The sequence below is a fragment of the Condylura cristata genome, unplaced genomic scaffold, assembly GCF_000260355.1.
Source record: "Condylura cristata isolate star-nosed mole 26May11 unplaced genomic scaffold, ConCri1.0 scaffold00004, whole genome shotgun sequence".
Classification (NCBI taxonomy): Eukaryota; Metazoa; Chordata; class Mammalia; order Eulipotyphla; family Talpidae; genus Condylura; species Condylura cristata.
The window spans coordinates 62,609,845-62,627,235 of NW_004567105.1; the positions used below are offsets into that span (position 1 = coordinate 62,609,845).

The 17,391-nt window shown below is 44.9% G+C and overlaps 1 protein-coding gene across 2 annotated transcripts in view; it reads left to right on the forward strand.

Moving 5' to 3' along the window:
- The first annotated feature begins 222 nt into the window (after positions 1–222).
- The window catches only part of SCAP (SREBF chaperone), a 28,428-nt gene continuing 11,259 nt past the window's right edge, over positions 223–17,391 (forward strand). For both annotated transcript variants that reach the window (XM_004676226.2, XM_004676227.2), the window contains exons 1-5: positions 223–422; positions 5,241–5,370; positions 15,488–15,645; positions 16,401–16,621; positions 16,811–16,916. In XM_004676226.2, the coding sequence (XP_004676283.1) occupies positions 301–422; positions 5,241–5,370; positions 15,488–15,645; positions 16,401–16,621; positions 16,811–16,916 (737 nt within the window). In that variant the 5' untranslated portion in view covers positions 223–300. The remainder of the gene's footprint in view (positions 423–5,240; positions 5,371–15,487; positions 15,646–16,400; positions 16,622–16,810; positions 16,917–17,391) is intronic.

Sequence of the window (17,391 nt, forward strand, 5' to 3'; positions counted from 1 at the left end):
TCTTTGTTGCGACTGATTTAAAACTGCCCACAGTCAGTAAGACCTAACCAAGATTGTGTGTGTGCGTGTATGTGTGTGTGTTGGGATGGTTGTCTGTAGACTTTGTGTATAAGCATTGGAAATATTTCCCCACCCGCATCACTGGGGGCTGTGGCTCCCTCCTCCAGTGTACAGGGCCAAGTATTCTTTGTTAATTAGCTTTTCTTCTTTCTTGTTAGGTACCTGCAGATGGTGTTCAACGTGTGCCAGGCTGATCCATGGTCACTTTCCGGGATGGCAGCGAGGTGACTTCAGCTGAGGATGACCCTGACTGAAAGGCTGCGTGAGAAGATATCTCAGGCCTTCTATAATCATGGACTGCTCTGTGCATCCTACCCCATCCCCATCATCCTCTTCACGGGGTTCTGCATCTTAGCCTGTTGGTATGTTTCCAACTTGCCTTAGCCATTTGGCGGGTCAGTGCCTTGGGACAATATATTTCCTAACCATGTCTGTTATGTAGCCCTTGGATATGGTTCTTTTTTTTTTTGAAAAATGTATTTATGCTTACAGAACTGGGGTACAGGCCAGAGGTATGGTGAGAGGATTCACCAGAGATGGAGTGGGGAGCAGGACAGTAGATGTACTGAAATACACTGCTGAGGGGGAGCAGCAGCTGGGTCAGGAGAGGTCTGCCATGCCGTGTGGGTCAACTCCCTGGCGGGGGATTGAATTTGTGCTGCAGTGGCTTCAGAGAGTTTCATAATGCGGTGCTTTAACCATTGCACCACCAGGGAGGGCCCAGGATATGTATGTTTTTTATACCATGGAATTTGGTGCTGGGTAGAGAGCTCTGTTCCTGGGGTGTTTAGCCACTAATCTAAACAGTTGCAGTTAGCAGTGACTTAGTGATTCACTTTGTTCATGTCATTAGTAACCTATCTGAAAATAACAATAGACCACAAGAAGTTAAAAGGTATTGTATAATCTTTATTTTTCTACTCAGTAGTATCATTCTCCTTTTTGGTATCTGGTTAAGAGTAGGAGTGTTGTAAGGCAAAGTCAGTTTGAACAATTCCTTGTACACCTCTTGTAGGCTAACCCCAGATACTTGGTTCTTTCTTTCTTTTTTTTTTTCCTAAAGATTTATTTATTTATGCATACAGAACTGGGATGCAGGCCAGAGGTGCAGGGGTGGTTAGAGGCTTCACCAGAGACAGAGTGGGGACCAGAACAGGCAGATGGATGAAGTACACTGCTCAGGAAAGGTCTACTCTCCATGTGGATCACCTCAGGGGTGGGGACTAAACTCAAAATGAAGCAGATGCAGGCTCACTTAGGACAGTGCTGTGTCCTAAACCATTGTGCCACCAGGGAGGGCCAGATACTTGATTCTTACTAATCATTTTCTTGTGTTCGTTTATAGCCTCCTTCTGTGCTTTTATTGATTCTCAGGAATTGTTGCTCTCCAGGGATTGTTGTGAGAACTGTAGCTGCTTTCATTCTTTGTGTGGATTGGGTACAGGGCACCATTGCTAGTTCTTTCTTTCCATTGCTAGTTCTTTCTTTCTTTTTCTACAGATGTACTTATTTATGCATACAAGAACTGAGATACAGTACAAAGGGGAGTGAGAGGATTCTCCAGAGAAAGAGTGGGGAGCAGAACAGGCAGATTGAGTGAAACATACTGCTGAGGGGAACAGTGGGCAGTCAGCTCCCTGGCCGGGGGTTGAACTTGTGCTGCAGTGGCTTCAGATAGCTTCATAGTGCTTTAACTCATTGTTCCACCAGGGAGTGTCTCCCATGGCTAGTTCTTTCTTGAGACTTTTTCTACTAAAGTGCTGACACATCTCAGCGAGAAATATTTCTCTTTTATTCTGATCTCTGGAGCAGCAACTTGTGTAGCACTACCAGTTGTATTGCCTTCAGTTAAGGGGATGGGGCTGGTTCCCCCTCCAATAAATTCTCAATTCATGATGTGTGTAAAGAAAAAAAGATTCATTTTTATTTATTTATGCATACAAGAACCGGGGTGTGGGCCAAAGGTGTAGGGAGGGAGTCAGAAGATTCACCAGACAGAGTGGGGAGCAGAACAATCAGATCTACTGAAATATATCACTGAGGGGAGCAGCACACAAGACAGGAGAGTTCTACTGCGCTATGTGGGTCAGCTCCCTGGCCGAGGATCAAATTCAGACCACAGTGGCTTGACATAGTTTGATAGTGCTGACACTTTAACCCCTGGGAGGCCCCTGATGATCTCTTTGTATGTACCTTTGCACATGAGAACATGGTCAGTAAATAGGGAATAAGTGAATACGTTTGAATTAAACTTGTATTTTCTGTGGGCAGTTTAAGTGAAGATGTAATTGTGATTCCCTTCCATAAAGACAGCTCTAGCTACAGGAAATTAGAAGAATGTTTTCCTTTTGCCACTCATCTTCTGGGTATCCTAGGACCAGGCAGCTTCTTAGATTGGGAATGTAGGATATGAGCAGCAGCTGCTTGGAAAAAGATGTATCTTATCTTTGAATAATTTGACAATAACACAAGTATTTCAAAACAGATTATCCTTGGCTTTATGGCATGGGGGCTTCTGTTATGAAAACTTTATGATATGACTGAAGTCTCAAGTATGGAGGACACCTCATCTCATGGTGAATTAGAATAGGATGGAAGGTTGGGAAGAGGCAGTGGTGATAACAGTATTTAACAACTAATGCAGCACAGATGTAGCCACTCTGGACAGATACCTGCCCAGTATCCCACAGGTACTCATGCCTGAACATCAGTCCTTAGAAAGGGGTATGTTAGCTCTTAACAGGGTAGGCTTTGACTAATGGGAAGGAAAGGAAGACTAATCCTTGATGATAACCAGCTTTGTGGGTTCTCAGGTCCTTTCACGCATGGTATTTCATTTGATTAACTAACATCATGTTGTTACTCTGCTCTTTAAAGATGAAGTAGCTTGAAGAACTTGTAAGTAGTAAGTGCAGCAACTGGCATTTCCATGTGGCAGATAAAAATCTGTTTTTTCCAGCTATAAAAAGGACTTGGTAATCATACCTAGAACATATAAAGACCTGTAAATCAGTAAGAAATCAATTAAAGAGTTGAACAGGTGCTTCACATAAGAGGTTCTATCAAAATGGTCAATAAGAATAGAAAAAAGTTTTTAACATTGTTGACGTTAAGACCACAGAGAAACTATAAAAACAACAACAACAACAAAACCACAGAGAGCTACCACTTCCCAATGATGAAAATGAATAGAACTGCTAGCAAGAAGTGTCAAGGATTTGGAACAGTTAGAATTCCCATTATACTGCTGATCGGAATGTAAATTTCCACATCTTTGGAAAACCGCTATTATCTATAGACTAAATTAATGTGTACCCTATATCCTAGAAGATTTTTCTAGAAACAACAGAAATAACTACTTAACAGTTACCAAAACCCATAAATAAAAGTGACCATAATAGCTTTATTCTTAATAATTCAAAGTGGAAACAGCCAAATGTTCAAATGTTCTTACATTGGCATAGATAAATGCACTTTAATGTATTCTTTCAATGGAATAATCCATTTCTATGGAAGAGAATGGTCTGTTGCTGCATGCATGAATATGGAAAAGCTAGTAGATTAAGTGAAAGCAACCTATCACAAGATTATACATGTGGAATAGATGATTTCATTTATATGCTATTCAGAAACAGGCAGAACAAATTTATGGTGACAGAAATTCTGATAGTGGTGGGTGGGGACCTTTGAAGTTGTAGAAACGTTTTATAGTTTGATCTTGGTGGTTACACAGGTTTATGCATATGTAAAAATTCATTGTACTGTATACTTCATGATTTGTGAATTGTACTATAAAAGTACTCTATAAAAGTTAATTCTGGGGCCCTCCCTGGTGGCGCAGCAGGTTAAAGCACAGCACTGAGAAGCTAAAGCCACTTCAGCATGAGTTCGATCCCTGCCTGCCCCGGAGGTGACCCATGGCGCGGCAGACCTCTCCTGGCCTGCCCGCTGCTCCCCTCAGCAGTATACTTTGTAGATCTGCCTGTTCTGCTCCCCACTCTGTCTCTGGTGAAGCCTCTCACCACCCCTGAGCCTCTGGCCTGTACCCCAGTTCTGTATGTACAAATAAAATAAATCTAAAAAAAAAAAAAGTTAATTCTGGGCTCTCTCTGGTGGCTTAACAGGTTAAAGCACCACACTATGAAGCTCTCAGAAGCCACTGTAGCACAAGTTCAATCCCCAGCCAGGGAGCTGACCCACATGGCACAGCAGACCTCTTCTGCCTGCTGCTCCCCGCAGCAGTGTACTTCATCAGTCAGCCTGTTCTGCTCCCACTCTGTCTCTGGTGAATCCTCTCACCACTCCTGCACCTCTGGACTGTACCCCAGTTCTGTGAGCATAAATAAATCTAAAAAAATAAAAAAAGTTAATTAAAAAAATAACTTTAAAAATAAAATGTATATCCATTTGCCAGCATCTTGATAAAAAGCCGAGGATTTTCCTTCATATTTAGTGGGTCTGTTGACTTTTGTTCAGTGTGATCTAGTGTTATCTATACCCTCAATGGATTATACACAGTTTTCATTGTCTGTCCTTTTAGTTATTTATTTTTAAAGATTTATTTATTTTTGTGTAGAAGAACTGGGGTGTAGGCCAGAGGTGCGGGTGATGTGACAATTCACCAGAGAGACAGTGGGGAACAAAGCAGCGATTACTGAAATACTCTGCTAAGAGGAGCAGCGGGCTAGACAGGAGAGGTCTGCTTTGCCATAAGTGGACTAGCTCCCTGGCTGGGGATCGAACTCAGGCTCAGGCTGTGACAGGACTGAGACTTAACCCCTAGGTCACCAGGGAGGCTCCCAACTTTTCTTAAATTGAGCAGTTGTTCAGCAATCTGAATTGAGTTCTTTCTGGATTTTTATAATTTTTTATTTCCTCTTACCTAATTCGAGAGTTTTTTTTTTTTTTAAAGTAACTTTAAGTCTCAAAAACATTCAGCTAGTCTGTTTTATGAATAGGACTTTCTTATAAGTTTCTTATGACTAAAAATAAATTTGAAAAATTCTAACTTAGAATCACTTCTGACTGTCCTGTCTCTGACGTTTTATGATTCTAGTGTTTTGTACATTTGTAGAGACATCTTAGCAGGAATTTTGTGCATCTACAGCAGTTCCTGAGGCACTGTATCTCATCACAGACTTGATGTACTCACTAACTCTTCTTTACTTTGTTCATTCCAGCTATCCACTGCTGAAACTCCCTTTGCCAGGAACAGGACCAGTGGAATTCACCACTCCTGTGAAGGATTACTCACCCCCACCTGTGGCCACTAACCATAAGCCAGGAGAGCCTTCTGAACAGCCAGAGTGGGTCAGTTCTTAACCAGTGCATTGCTGAGGAAAGCCCTGGGGATTGGGTAGATTGGCCAAGGCAGGGGTTTTGTGAAACTGAAGATGGTTCGCTTATTTTTGATTGTTGAATGTACTTTGGCAGCTTTATAAAGGCATCAGAAATATTTACACATCAGTGTATAACTTCTTTTTAAAGAAATTACCAAAGTTGTGCAGAAGCATGCTTATTCTAAACAACTGGGATCTGTGGTGGTCATAACTGTTGCCAGCTGTTTCTAGATCATACCTTGGGCTGGGCAGGTTTCAGGCAGTTCCAAGGCATCAGGCCTTTTGCCTCAGGTGGTTATGACTGTCACAGCATCCTGAAAAAATGTCCAGTCTTCAGTCTCAGTACCATCTAATCCTTGCCATGTGTGCCTAATTTTGTTCATACATGCTTCACAATGCTGTCAGATAAAATGTACAATTTATTTTTTTTTAATATTTATTTATTTATTTATGCATACAGAACTAGGGTGCAAGCCAGAAGTGCAGGGGCAGGACTCACCAGAGACAGAGTGGGGAGCAGAACAGGCAGATTGACAAAGCACACTGCTGAGGGGAGCAGCGGGTGAGACAGGGGAGGTCTGCTGGGCCATGTGGATCACCTCCAGGGTCAGGGATCTAACTTGCTCTGAAGCAGCTGCGGCCAGCTTGCAGTGCTGCGTCTTAACCCATTGTGCCTCCAGGGAGGGCCCACAAGTTATTTTTTAAATCTCTTTTACAATTAAGAAAGCTGGGGCCCAGGGTGATAAATTGCCTCAATGATTTAGATTAAGTGGAGTCAAGAACAGACTGAAACTCCAAGTCTACTGACTTGCTTTTTCTGGACCATACTATTCTCAGCTGACTGTCTGAGCTGAGCACAGATATAAAAGAGGACGAAACAATCTCTCTAATAAGAGTGTTAGGTGCAGAACTTATCTCTCCATAACTTTGGATTCATTATTTGGAAATCTTGAGCATGAGTAATTTATCTCTCAGCCTTTTATCTGCCAGTTAATGAATGAGGTATACTTCCTTCTTTGTTATACCTTGGTTCCATGGATGGGTGCTGGTCTTGCCAAGTCTGTTGGTGAGGAGGAAAATAGAAAGCTCCATGAACAAACGTTCTCCTACCTTCTGGCAGTGATTGCATATTCCTTCCTAATTCTTTTCTAGGTATTGTGGCAGCCAGGAAAACTTGGCTCTGCTTTTACTGAACTAGAGACATACTAGTAAGATCAGTATATGTTGCAACTATACCTGTCGAGGGGAAGTACACCACACTGGTTTCATGGGGTTCTGCCCATCAAAGTCAGAGGGAGCATGGTCTGATGCTGGCAAAAACCAGTTCTGTAACTTCATGTACCAACCAGTTCTGTAACTTGATCATTGGCTCACTGTGGAACCTTCTTGGTTCAAATCTTTTGCCTTCATTAACGTTGGATGCAGTTAAATCACATACTGGGCGCCACAGTTCTCAGACACAGCCAGGTAACCTGTGGTGTGGACGTCTTGTGACTACTAGAGTTCAGGGGCCCAGTGATGTAAAATAGACATTTGGTGAGATAGTGGCCAGGGAGTTTACTTGTTTGGGAGCTCTTTAAATTTCTTTAGTGCCCTTTATTGGTCTAGGATAATGATAGGAAGTAGGTGTACAGACTTTAGGGAGTCAGGGTATTGTTTTTTTCTTTCCTAATTGGAATCCTCATTCCCTAAAGGATTGAAAAGGAAACCTAGCCCTCAATGCACTCACCTGGCATCATGTAGCTGAAAGGTCCGTCACCTCCATTGACTGTTCTTGATAAGAATACCAGCCAGTGATACAGAAGTAGTAAGGACTATTTTAGTTATAAGGAACAGACTCAATCCAAAGAAAATGAAAGAACTTTTTAGCTCATCAGAGTTATAGTCAGGGTCCACAAGGTTGACTCAAGCACAACTGGGTTTGGCCCTCAGGAGTCTGTCACTCAGCTCTGCCCTCTCTGCTCAACTCTGCTGCTCTAGACCTGCCGAACAGCAGCGTCATTTGATTTAGCACCATGGTCTTGCAACATCCAATCTAGGCGGGATGAGCAGGGGCCCAGTTGACTTTGAATGGCAGCACTTCCCTGTTCATCTCAAATCTTGTGATTGAGCTGGAGGCTTTATTGATTGACTCAGCTGACTCATCACTGCTGAGAATGAGAAAGAATGGAAAATAAGGGGACTCTAGCATTGGGCAGGACAGCACAGGTGTCTGTTGCCTATATCAAGGACCAAAATGTCCTTTTCTCTGTCTATATTTTCTGTTTATATTGCACATATGCAGTGTGCCTGGCAAATAGATCTCACTGCCTCTGAGTCTAGTTGGGAACAGTCAGTTTAAAATACATTGTATATCAAAGGAACACAAGGCCCTATTGGAAGAGCTCCCAATGACTAATGCTGGAAAATAAAATACATTTTGTCACAAGATAAAATAGTATTTGGATCATAACCCAAAGTGTAAAATTCATGGTCTGTGTTCTTGAGTAAATAGATGGGGGCAAACAGGCAACCTGGGGAAACTGCTGGTGGCTTATGTAGATCCTCTGCCCTCAGGGAGTGGGCTGTGACTCCCTTCCTTGGGTGTAGGCTGCGCATAGTGACTTTCCCAGAGTCTATGTGTATTGGAAGCAAAAAGCCACCCTACAGTGGAAAAACCTGACACACACCTCTCAAAAAGGTGACCAGGGTTAACACGAACAGCAATAAATCAGGTTGGCAGTGCAGACCCTGATGTTTGGGGGATAAGAGTACTTTTACCTCTGATCTTCCTCCCAGAAACGTATAACCTCAGTCTAGTCAAATATATCCCCTTTATCCCACCAACAGCATGCGAGGGCTTTGGTTCATCTACATTCTTGCTAACAAATCAAATCTATTGTTAATTGTTTCAGTTTTTTTTTTTAAAGATGTATTTATTTGTACATACAGAACTGGGGTACAGGCCAGAGGCTCAGGGGCAGTGAGAGGCTTCACCAGAGACAGAGCGGGGAGCAGAACATGCAGAACGACGAAGTACACTGCTGAGGGGAGCAGCGGGCGGGTCAGGAGAGGTCTGCTGTGCCATGTGGGTCAGCTCCCTGGCTGGGGATTGAACTTGTGCTGCAGTGGCTTCTGAGAGCTTCATTGTGTGGAGCTTTAACCAGCTGCACTACCAGAGAGGGCCCTGTAGCATCTTTCCATTTGCTTGTTACAGATCTTTGGAGAAATAGCTATTCAAGTCCTTTTTTCATCTTTTATTTGGATTTTTTTTTCCTTTTAAGTTGGTAGACTTAATTTTATATTCTGAATACTAATCCTGTATTACATTTATGTGTAATTGCAAGTAATTTCTCCTATTCAGTATGTTTTCTTCACATTCCGGATGTCTTTTTTGTTAAATGTTCCCTATCAGTTGCTCCCTTTATGTATCCTCTAGAGAGGAATTCAGTCAGCTCTGCCAGGCCCTGTACCTTATGCTGGAGTCAGTATGATCTAGGATTGGGGGATTGCAGTTCCTCTAGCAAGAGCAAAGTTTTCACCTGAGGGAGAAAAATGCAAAGCTGAAACAGTAGAGACTTCATTTTGCAGGTGTGTGACCTTGGACAAGTTACTTACACCTTTGTGTCTTAGTTACTGCCTTCATCAAATGGGAATAATAATTAGATCTACATTATTCATCGTGACAGGATTAAGTGGAGTGTTGCCAAAGTTAAGTACAGTGTTTGTGGCTGCCACCATTTTATCATATCTTTGATTGGATCTGACAAAAGCATGATGACCTCCTAGTTTGCAGCAAGCACATACTTCCTATTAATCCTTCAGTTCAGATGTTGCTTTCTCCAGGAAGCCTTCTATAGCTCTCTGCAGATGTATGCCTTTCTTTGTGCTCTGAATTGGAATCTATCCTTAAAATCATGTTTCTTCAAATTTGGATAGTCCAATTTTTGCACACAGTAGGTGCTCAAGAAAGATTTCAAGTAAAGAAACAACATGAGGGGCCTCCCTGGTGCCACAGGGGTTAAGTCTTAGTGCTGTTAAGCTATTGCCAGCTACTGCAGCATGAGTTTGGTCCCCAGCCAGGGAGGTGACCCACATGGTATAGCAGATCTCTCCTGGTTTGCCCACTGCTCCCCTCAGCAGTGATTTCAGTAGATCCTTCTCCCCACTCCATTTCTGGTGAATCCTCTCTCTCTCACACCCCCCCCCCCACACCTCTGGCATACACCCCAGTTATTGTATGCATAAATTAAAAAAGAACTAAAAAAGAAAATGAGACAGCATGGTTTATTTAGGAGACAGGGAGTCTGAAGCGAGGCATCTTTCTTCGTCTGTCATTGGTGCCGAGGTAGTGGAGACCATGTTGAATCCTGGGCTATAAAATTTAAATTTTAATTATATATGTAGTGAGAAGCCATTCTACTAGAGGCATGTGATAAAGATTAGGGTAAGAAGGTCAATCTTAATGTACTTGGAGAGATTCAAACTGAAGTGACTGTGCCTAGGATAAAAGGGTATGGGAAGAGAGAAGGTATGAACAGGGGGATGGATTGGCTTTAAGGAGTTGCCAAATCCAATTTTAAGAGTTTTATTAAATAGTATAACTGACATGTTTTCAGCAAGACACTTTGCTAAGTGGTTGTATATATATATCTTTTTGTTTGGACCAACAATCAAGTAAAGTCTGAGATTTTACTCCCAGTAAAATTTTACTCTTCTGTAAGGAAGGGACTATGGCTTGGAGATTATAGAGACCTTGTCCAAGACACACCGCCAGGACTAGAGCTTGGAAGTTGAACCGATTGGGTCACCTGAGCCTGTCCTCTCCACCATACCACATAGGCATACCACACCATAGGCATACCAGCCCTGTGCAGGACTGGAGGACAAAGATCAGAAGAGTTGAGTAACAGCAATCCGCTCTATCACATTGTGAAGGGAGCCCGCTCTGGCTGGTGATGCCACCATCAGCTAGGACTGTGCTGGGTGACGCCAGCTCCCTGGAAGCCCTTTCTGGTTGTTGCCACTTTTGGGGTGGGGTGCCCAAGGTGCTGCTTGTCGCAGGGCAGTGTAAAGGTAAAATACTGGGAGATCTAGGTGATTCTGTAAAAAAATGAAGGAGGGATTATTTTTTAAAAAGAGGCAGAAGTAGGGGGCCTCCCTGGTGGCACTGTGGTTAAAGTCTCAGTACTGTCAAACTACCACCAGCCACTGCAGCATGTGTTCGATCCCAACCAGGGAGCCGACCCTCATGGCGCAGCAGATCCTTCCTGTCTTGCTTACTGTGTCCCTCAGCAGTGTATTTCAGTCTGTCTGTTCTGCTCCCCACTCTGTCTCTGGTGAATCCTCCCACTTCCCACACCTTTGACCTGTGCCCTAGTTCTTACATACATAAGTAAATTTTTTTTTAATCTTAAAAAAAAAAAAAAGGGAAGCAGCAGTCGCATCCTCTTGATCAAGTCATCACAGAAACCTGAACCTCAATCCAAGTCCTATCTGCAGGTCCACAGAGGTAGCTGGACTTCTGGGACAACATCGCAGCATTTTGTGGTGGCAGCCCGATCCTGGATGCAGAGCTTCTAAGGAGCTCCAGTCAGGAGCCTCATGCTGTGGACCACGGTGGCCAGAGACCTTGGGGTCCCCAGGACTACAGCCCCTCTCTTGTTTTGCTTATTTGGGGCTTTTCCATTGTGTCTTGTTCTTCATGGGAACTCCCACGGTTCAGAACTATCCAGACAGGTTGACTGCAGTGGGAAAACAAAAGAATAAATAAACGACGATTTGGGAATAGGGCAGCCTTGGGCTGCTAGTCAGCTGTGTGTCCTTGGACTCCTCTTTATCTCTCTGCGCCTTCAGTTTTCTTATCTGGATCCTCTTGCTCAGGGTCTCTCACAGGCTGCAGTCACACTGCAGTCAAGGCTGCAGTCATCTCAGAGCTCTTCTAGAGTGGGGGGAGGGAATCCTCCTCCAAGGTTGTCTAGAAGACCCTTTGTCAGCAAGCTCCTGAGGCTGTTGGACTAAGGGGCCCCATTCCTTACTAGGACCTTTCTCAGGTTTGGATGATGTCCCCTCAAATTCTTGCCACATGGGCCTTTCGTGAATAACTTGTAGTATGGCTGGCTCAGAGTGGTTGCTACAAAAGAGGGTGGAGGAGTAAGTCTTTTATTTTTTCTAGTTATTGAGATAAAATACAGCATATAATTTACCATCATAACCATTTCTAAACATACAGCTGAGGTATTAAATACATACTTAACATTGTACACCCATCACTACTGATCCAATCTCCATAACTACATCTTGTAAAACATAAATTCTCTAAATCCCATTTCCTTGTCCTCTCAGCCCCCGACGACCACCATTCTGCTTTCTCCCTATGAATTTGACTACTTAGGTACCTCATATAAGTGGAATCATGTATTGTTTTTGTTTGGTTTATTTCATGTACCATAGGATTCTCAAGTGTTAGTCTTTTGTAACGTAATCTCAGAAGTGACATCTCATGACTTTTGCTACATTCTGTTTGTCAGAAGCAAGTCGCTAGGCTCAGCTCACTATCAGCGGTGAACTCACATGGGCAGGAGCTCCAAGAAGTAGGGGTCATTGAGGCCACATTAGAAAGTTGCCTGTTGCAGGGTCCTCCCTGGTGGCGCAACGAGTTAAAGCGCAACACTAGGAAGCTGTCCAAAGCCACTGCAGCACAACTTCGATTCCTAGCTAGGGAAGTGACCCACATGGCACAGCAGACCTCTGCTGGCCTGCCTTCTGCTCACCTCAGCAGTAGTGTATTTCAGTCTGCCTGTTATGCTCTCCTATCTGCTTAGTGAATCCTCTCAACCCCAGAACTCTGGCCTGTGCCCCAGTTCTTGTATGCATAAAGCAAATAAAATTATAAATAAATCTTAAGACAAACAAAAAAAAGTTGCCTGCTACAACCTCTGCCTAGGAAGGACTCCTCTCTGTACCCAGGGCCATCTAGACTCCACCAAACCTTATGCTTCTGCTGTCATCCACTTAGATACCACATGATGTATATTTCTCATTTGACTCTCAAAAAGAGATTGTGATAGGACCTTGTAGAGTGAGTTGTGGGTCTTATCCACATGCCTGACTATCATTTTAGCGTCTACCTGTCTTCTAGTCACCAGCACCTACATCTCATTTGCAAAAGGATTTCTGGTACAAAGGCCTGAGGTGTTAGAGAGTTCATACTCCCTAGGAGTAGCCCTCATCAGTAACTGGAGGAGTTGGTATATAAAAACTCAGTTCTCTAATCCTTTAAACGGGATAACTCTGATAAATTCAGCTATCCACAAAGGTCAGTAAAACACCCTTCGTGGCTGCCATGCCTGTATGCTTTTATCCCTATGCCCCTCCCTGTTTCTTGCACTTCCCAAGTTAACCACTTGTCTTAGGGTGTGCTGCTACAGAAACCCAAACTAAGATAGTGAATGATAAGAGTTAGGCTTATTCAATAGGTGTTGAATAAGAACCACCAGAAGAGGTGCATTTTGGTACCCAGAAGAAATTGAGGGCGCATAAGCTGGATTCAATCATATTAAATGAGTATATTACAATCCTGAGTGAGTTGGAAATATGTGGAAAGGTTAGTTGGAACTCATTGAGGAGGAATGAAAGAGCTAACAGGACACCCATCTGAAGCTGGAGAGTGTGACCATGCAGTAAACTCGTTTCTCCTTGGTTTTGGTAAGGCCTACCAGCTGAGAGGTGAAAACAGCTGTACCCAGGACTAGTGAAAAGTCAGAGGAGGAAGAGCTGTCTAGGAAAATGTGATGGAAGCCTGGATCCTCTCTCCTAAACGTGATAGTGGTAATATATAGACTTCCAAAGCAGAAATTTGGGGAGTGAGGTACTTGAAGTACTCTTGTTCTTCAGTCCTAGAGCCCACAATGAGAACTCTGGTTCTGAAGTATTTTCATAGTTTGTTGAAATGGTGGCCCAAATGGTCGTGACTGGGGAGAAAGGAGAAAGGTGGGGAGGGGGCTGAAGGTAAACCAGAGGGCAAAAAGTACCCCCACTGGGAAGTAAGTGTTCAACTGAGCAAAACAGGGGCTTGAGAGTGGAGTAGAGTGTTTAAGTGGGCAGAGGAAGGGGTATGTGCAGAATCACAGGCTTGTGTCCAGTGGCTGGATGCTCCTTGAGGCTGTGCAGGTCATGTCTGTGCACTTCACAGGGTTGGAGTATAATCCCCCTGAGCATGGCTCTCCATGAGGAGCTCTCATCTCTGGTCATTTTCTCAGGTCAGCACCTCCTGTAGCTTTTAGTGGACTGAGTCTGATGGAGGAGACAGTGTAGGTGAGGTTTTCTCTCCCCTAAGACATGATGTCATAAACAGAGACATGATGTCATAAACATAAATTTCACAAAGTTGCTTTAGATTGTTCCTTTGTTGCTTGGGCCCAGAAGGTGTTACCACGGGGAGTGTGTTCAGCATCTTTGTGTGTGTGTGTGTGTGTTTTCTCTCAAAGATTTTTATTTATTTTGCATACAAGAACTGGGATGTAGACCAGAGGTGCAGGGGATGAAAGGATTTAGTAGAGACAGTAGGGAGCAGAATAGGCAGATTTACTGAAATACACTGCTGAGGGGAGCAGCAGATGCTGTGTCATGTGGGTCAGCTCCCTGGCTAGGGTCAAACTCAGGCCATAGCAGTGACAATACTGAGACTTAACCCCTAGGCCAGCAGGGAGCCCCCATGTTCAGCACCTTTACCAATGCTCATGCAGTAATCTCAGGTACAGTATCATTGAGTGACTAAGGCCTTGCTTTCAGCAACACACCTGCCTTAGAAGTTCCTGATTGTGGAACAGGCTGGAGATAGCCCTCCATCCCTCCAGCCTACACCATGAGTATGGGCAGTCTTTCTTCATTACAGTCAGATGAGACTAACTCCAGGGTAGTCCTCCAGAGCTCTGCTTTTGTCAGGTCACCCCTTCACTCAGGGACTTTGTCAGTTGGTTAAAATCCAGACACAACATTCAAACTTCACCATAGCCACTTCTCATTTTAGCTGCAATTTCCATTACTACCTAATCAGACTCCTTTGTGCTGTCCAGAGGAGCAGTTTCTCTTGCTCCTCAGAGACTCCTGCTGCCCCTCTCCCATCATTTCTTCATGGCTACCTCAGGGTTCCACTTAGCTCTTCGCTGCCATGACTCTTCTAGCACCTCATTTTGAGGGGTGCTCAATGATATGCCCATCATTGGAAACACTGTGATTACTTAAGTGACTGACAGATCTTTAAGGACAGATGGCAGGTTCTGGTGAAAAAAGTGTGTGATGATAACAGGAGACTGATGTGTGAGTCGTTGTCCTACTGTGCTGTGCTAGGGTGATCCTGGGGTCAGTGAAATGGCGTGCCACCCTGTTTATCACAGACACTTGTGCCATCTCATCTCTGCAGACGCTGTCTGTATACACATATGCAGACAAATATCAGTATAGTACATGCGTGTGTGTGTGTGTGCAGAGTGAATGTCATTACCCCACGTTCTTTTTTTTTTTTTTAAGATTTATTCATATAGAACTGGGGTACAGGCCGGAAGTGAGGAGGATGAGAGGATTCACCAGAGACAGAGTGGGGAGCAGAACAGGCAGATTGAGAAGTACACTGCTGAGGGGCACAGTGGGCGGGTCAGGAGGTGTCTGCCACGCCGTGTGGTCAGCTCCCTGGCCAGGGATGGAACATGTACTGCAGTGGCTGTGGAGAGCTTCATAGTGCCACCAGGGAGACCCCCTACCTGTTGTAGCCTGAAAGCAGCTGTAGCCATACAGAGCTGGGGGCGGGGCTGTATTCCAGTAAAATTGATTTAGAAAAACAGGCTGGGCCCCACTTAATCAGTGGGCCATCATTTATGGAGGCCTCATATATTGTGAGTGGTCTGTTGAGAAATGTGTAGGGAAGTGGTTCATAAGTGGTAAAGAAGCACTTTACTGACTACTTTGAGTATTGGCTCCACAGTGCTTTGCCCATGGTATAGGTTTAGTAAATCCTTACTCAGTAGGGGGGAGGGGAAAAATTCATACGGGCCCATGTTTTTCTTTCTTATGCTAAGCTAATCTTCCTACTTTTTTCATGTCTTCTGCAGTATGTGGGTGCCCCGGTGGCTTATATCCAGCAGATATTTGTGAAGTCCTCAGTATCTCCCTGGCACAAGAACCTCCTGGCAGTAGATGTGTTCCGCTCCCCTCTGTCCCGGGCTTTCCAGCTGGTAGAGGAAATCCGGAACCACGTGCTGAGAGACAGGTATTCTTCTCTGGGGCTCAGCCTCCTGGGTCCTGTTCTGTACTGAAGGGAGAATGTAGTACTCTGGCAAGCCAGCCAGCCAGCCAGCTCTCTAGAAATTGAACAAGCAAGAAGGATGGTGGATGAACCAACTTTGCATTTCTTAGCTTCCTGTGGGTCACTGGGGCTGTATCCCCCCGATCTGTGCAGATGACTGCTCTCACACTGGTCCTGACAGTTTTGTTTTAGGCCTCAGATACTGTGTCCATTGGACTGGCCGTCTGATGAGTTGACAGGACCCACTGGCTTTTTGCCCGAGATTTAGTAGAGATGAGTGACTTGGGGCGGCTGTGCAGAAGCTGTGCCTGCAGCGAGCTCTGAAGTGCCAGCCCAGGGGTCCTCTCCAGTCTATCAGGGGTTCTCTGGATTTTGCTGACTTGGCAGGCTGTTTCACCACTGGGGCTTTAGTTAAGGAAGGGCATTTTGTGATTGGAAAAAAACCCCTAATTTTGATCCTGAATTGCCCGAAGTGTTTCAGTGGGGAGAGCTGTGCATGCTCCTGGAACTTGCCTCTCCTCAGAAGTGACAGGCCTTTGGGCTCCAGATGCACTTCGAAGGTTAGACAGCTGCTGGTTTGTTGACAGTCTGGAGGAGCTTTCCCCTGCCGCCCTAATCCTCAGTGTCTTCAGGATACCAGGCATCGAGGAATCCTGTAAGTGCAGTGGGCCTGCATGTGCTGGCAGACACTGTAGGTTCTTTGTTCTGTCTCCTCACAGCTCTGGGACCAGGAGCTTGGAGGAAGTGTGTCTGCAAGTGACTGACCTGCTGCCAGGTCTCAGAAAGCTCCGGAACATACTCCCTGAGCATGGATGCCTACTGCTGTCCCCTGGGAACTTCTGGCAGAATGACCGGGAACGCTTCCACACTGACCCTGACATCATCAGGACCATTCACCAGCATGAGCCGAAAACCCTGCAGACTTCAGCCACGCTCAAAGGTTGCCCCCAGGGCACATGTCCTGAGAAGGAGCCAGAGGGCATAACTGTCGGTTACCATGTTCTCTCTGATGGGTGCTCTGGCACATTAGGGGTTACCCCTTGTGCCCAGGGTGGGTATGGGGAGGGACCCTTGCTGACTGCACAGTGCTGCCATTCCTTCAGTGGCACCTGCTGATTTCTGTCTGCAGACTTGCTGTTTGGTGTTCCTGGAAAGTACAGCGGGGTTAGCCTCTATACCAGGAAGAGGATGGTCTCATACACCATTACCCTGGTGTTCCAGCACTACCATGCCAAGTAAGAGTGGTTAGCACCCTGGTCTCCCGAAAGACTCTAGAACACGGGACTTTGACTAGTCCCTGCTGTGGTTAATGTCCAGAAGCCCTCCCTGGAAACTTAGTTTTTAGGCCTTGTGTTGAAGTGTTTATCCTTTAGACTGAAGGTTGCTGGGCTCACATTTTGAGTTGGAATCATCTGATAGCTGGCTAAGAATAAGGAACTAAGGCAGGACTGGTGAATTTAGTGTCCTGGTGCCTCCACTGGTCTCTTTTGACTCCAGGGGACAAGTCCCAAGATGGTCACCACTGAGCTGCATGTGGTCTCAGAGTCCAGGCAGCTCCCCAGCAAGAGCAAGGACACTTGAGGTGCCGTCAGGAGTCTGTCCTGGTCTACGTCATGATAGGTTGGGAGAGTGCTGCAGAGGAAGGAATGGGAGCTCCTCTGAAAACCTGCCTAACTTTGTCCTTCTTGCAGTTCTCTTGGGAACTGTCGG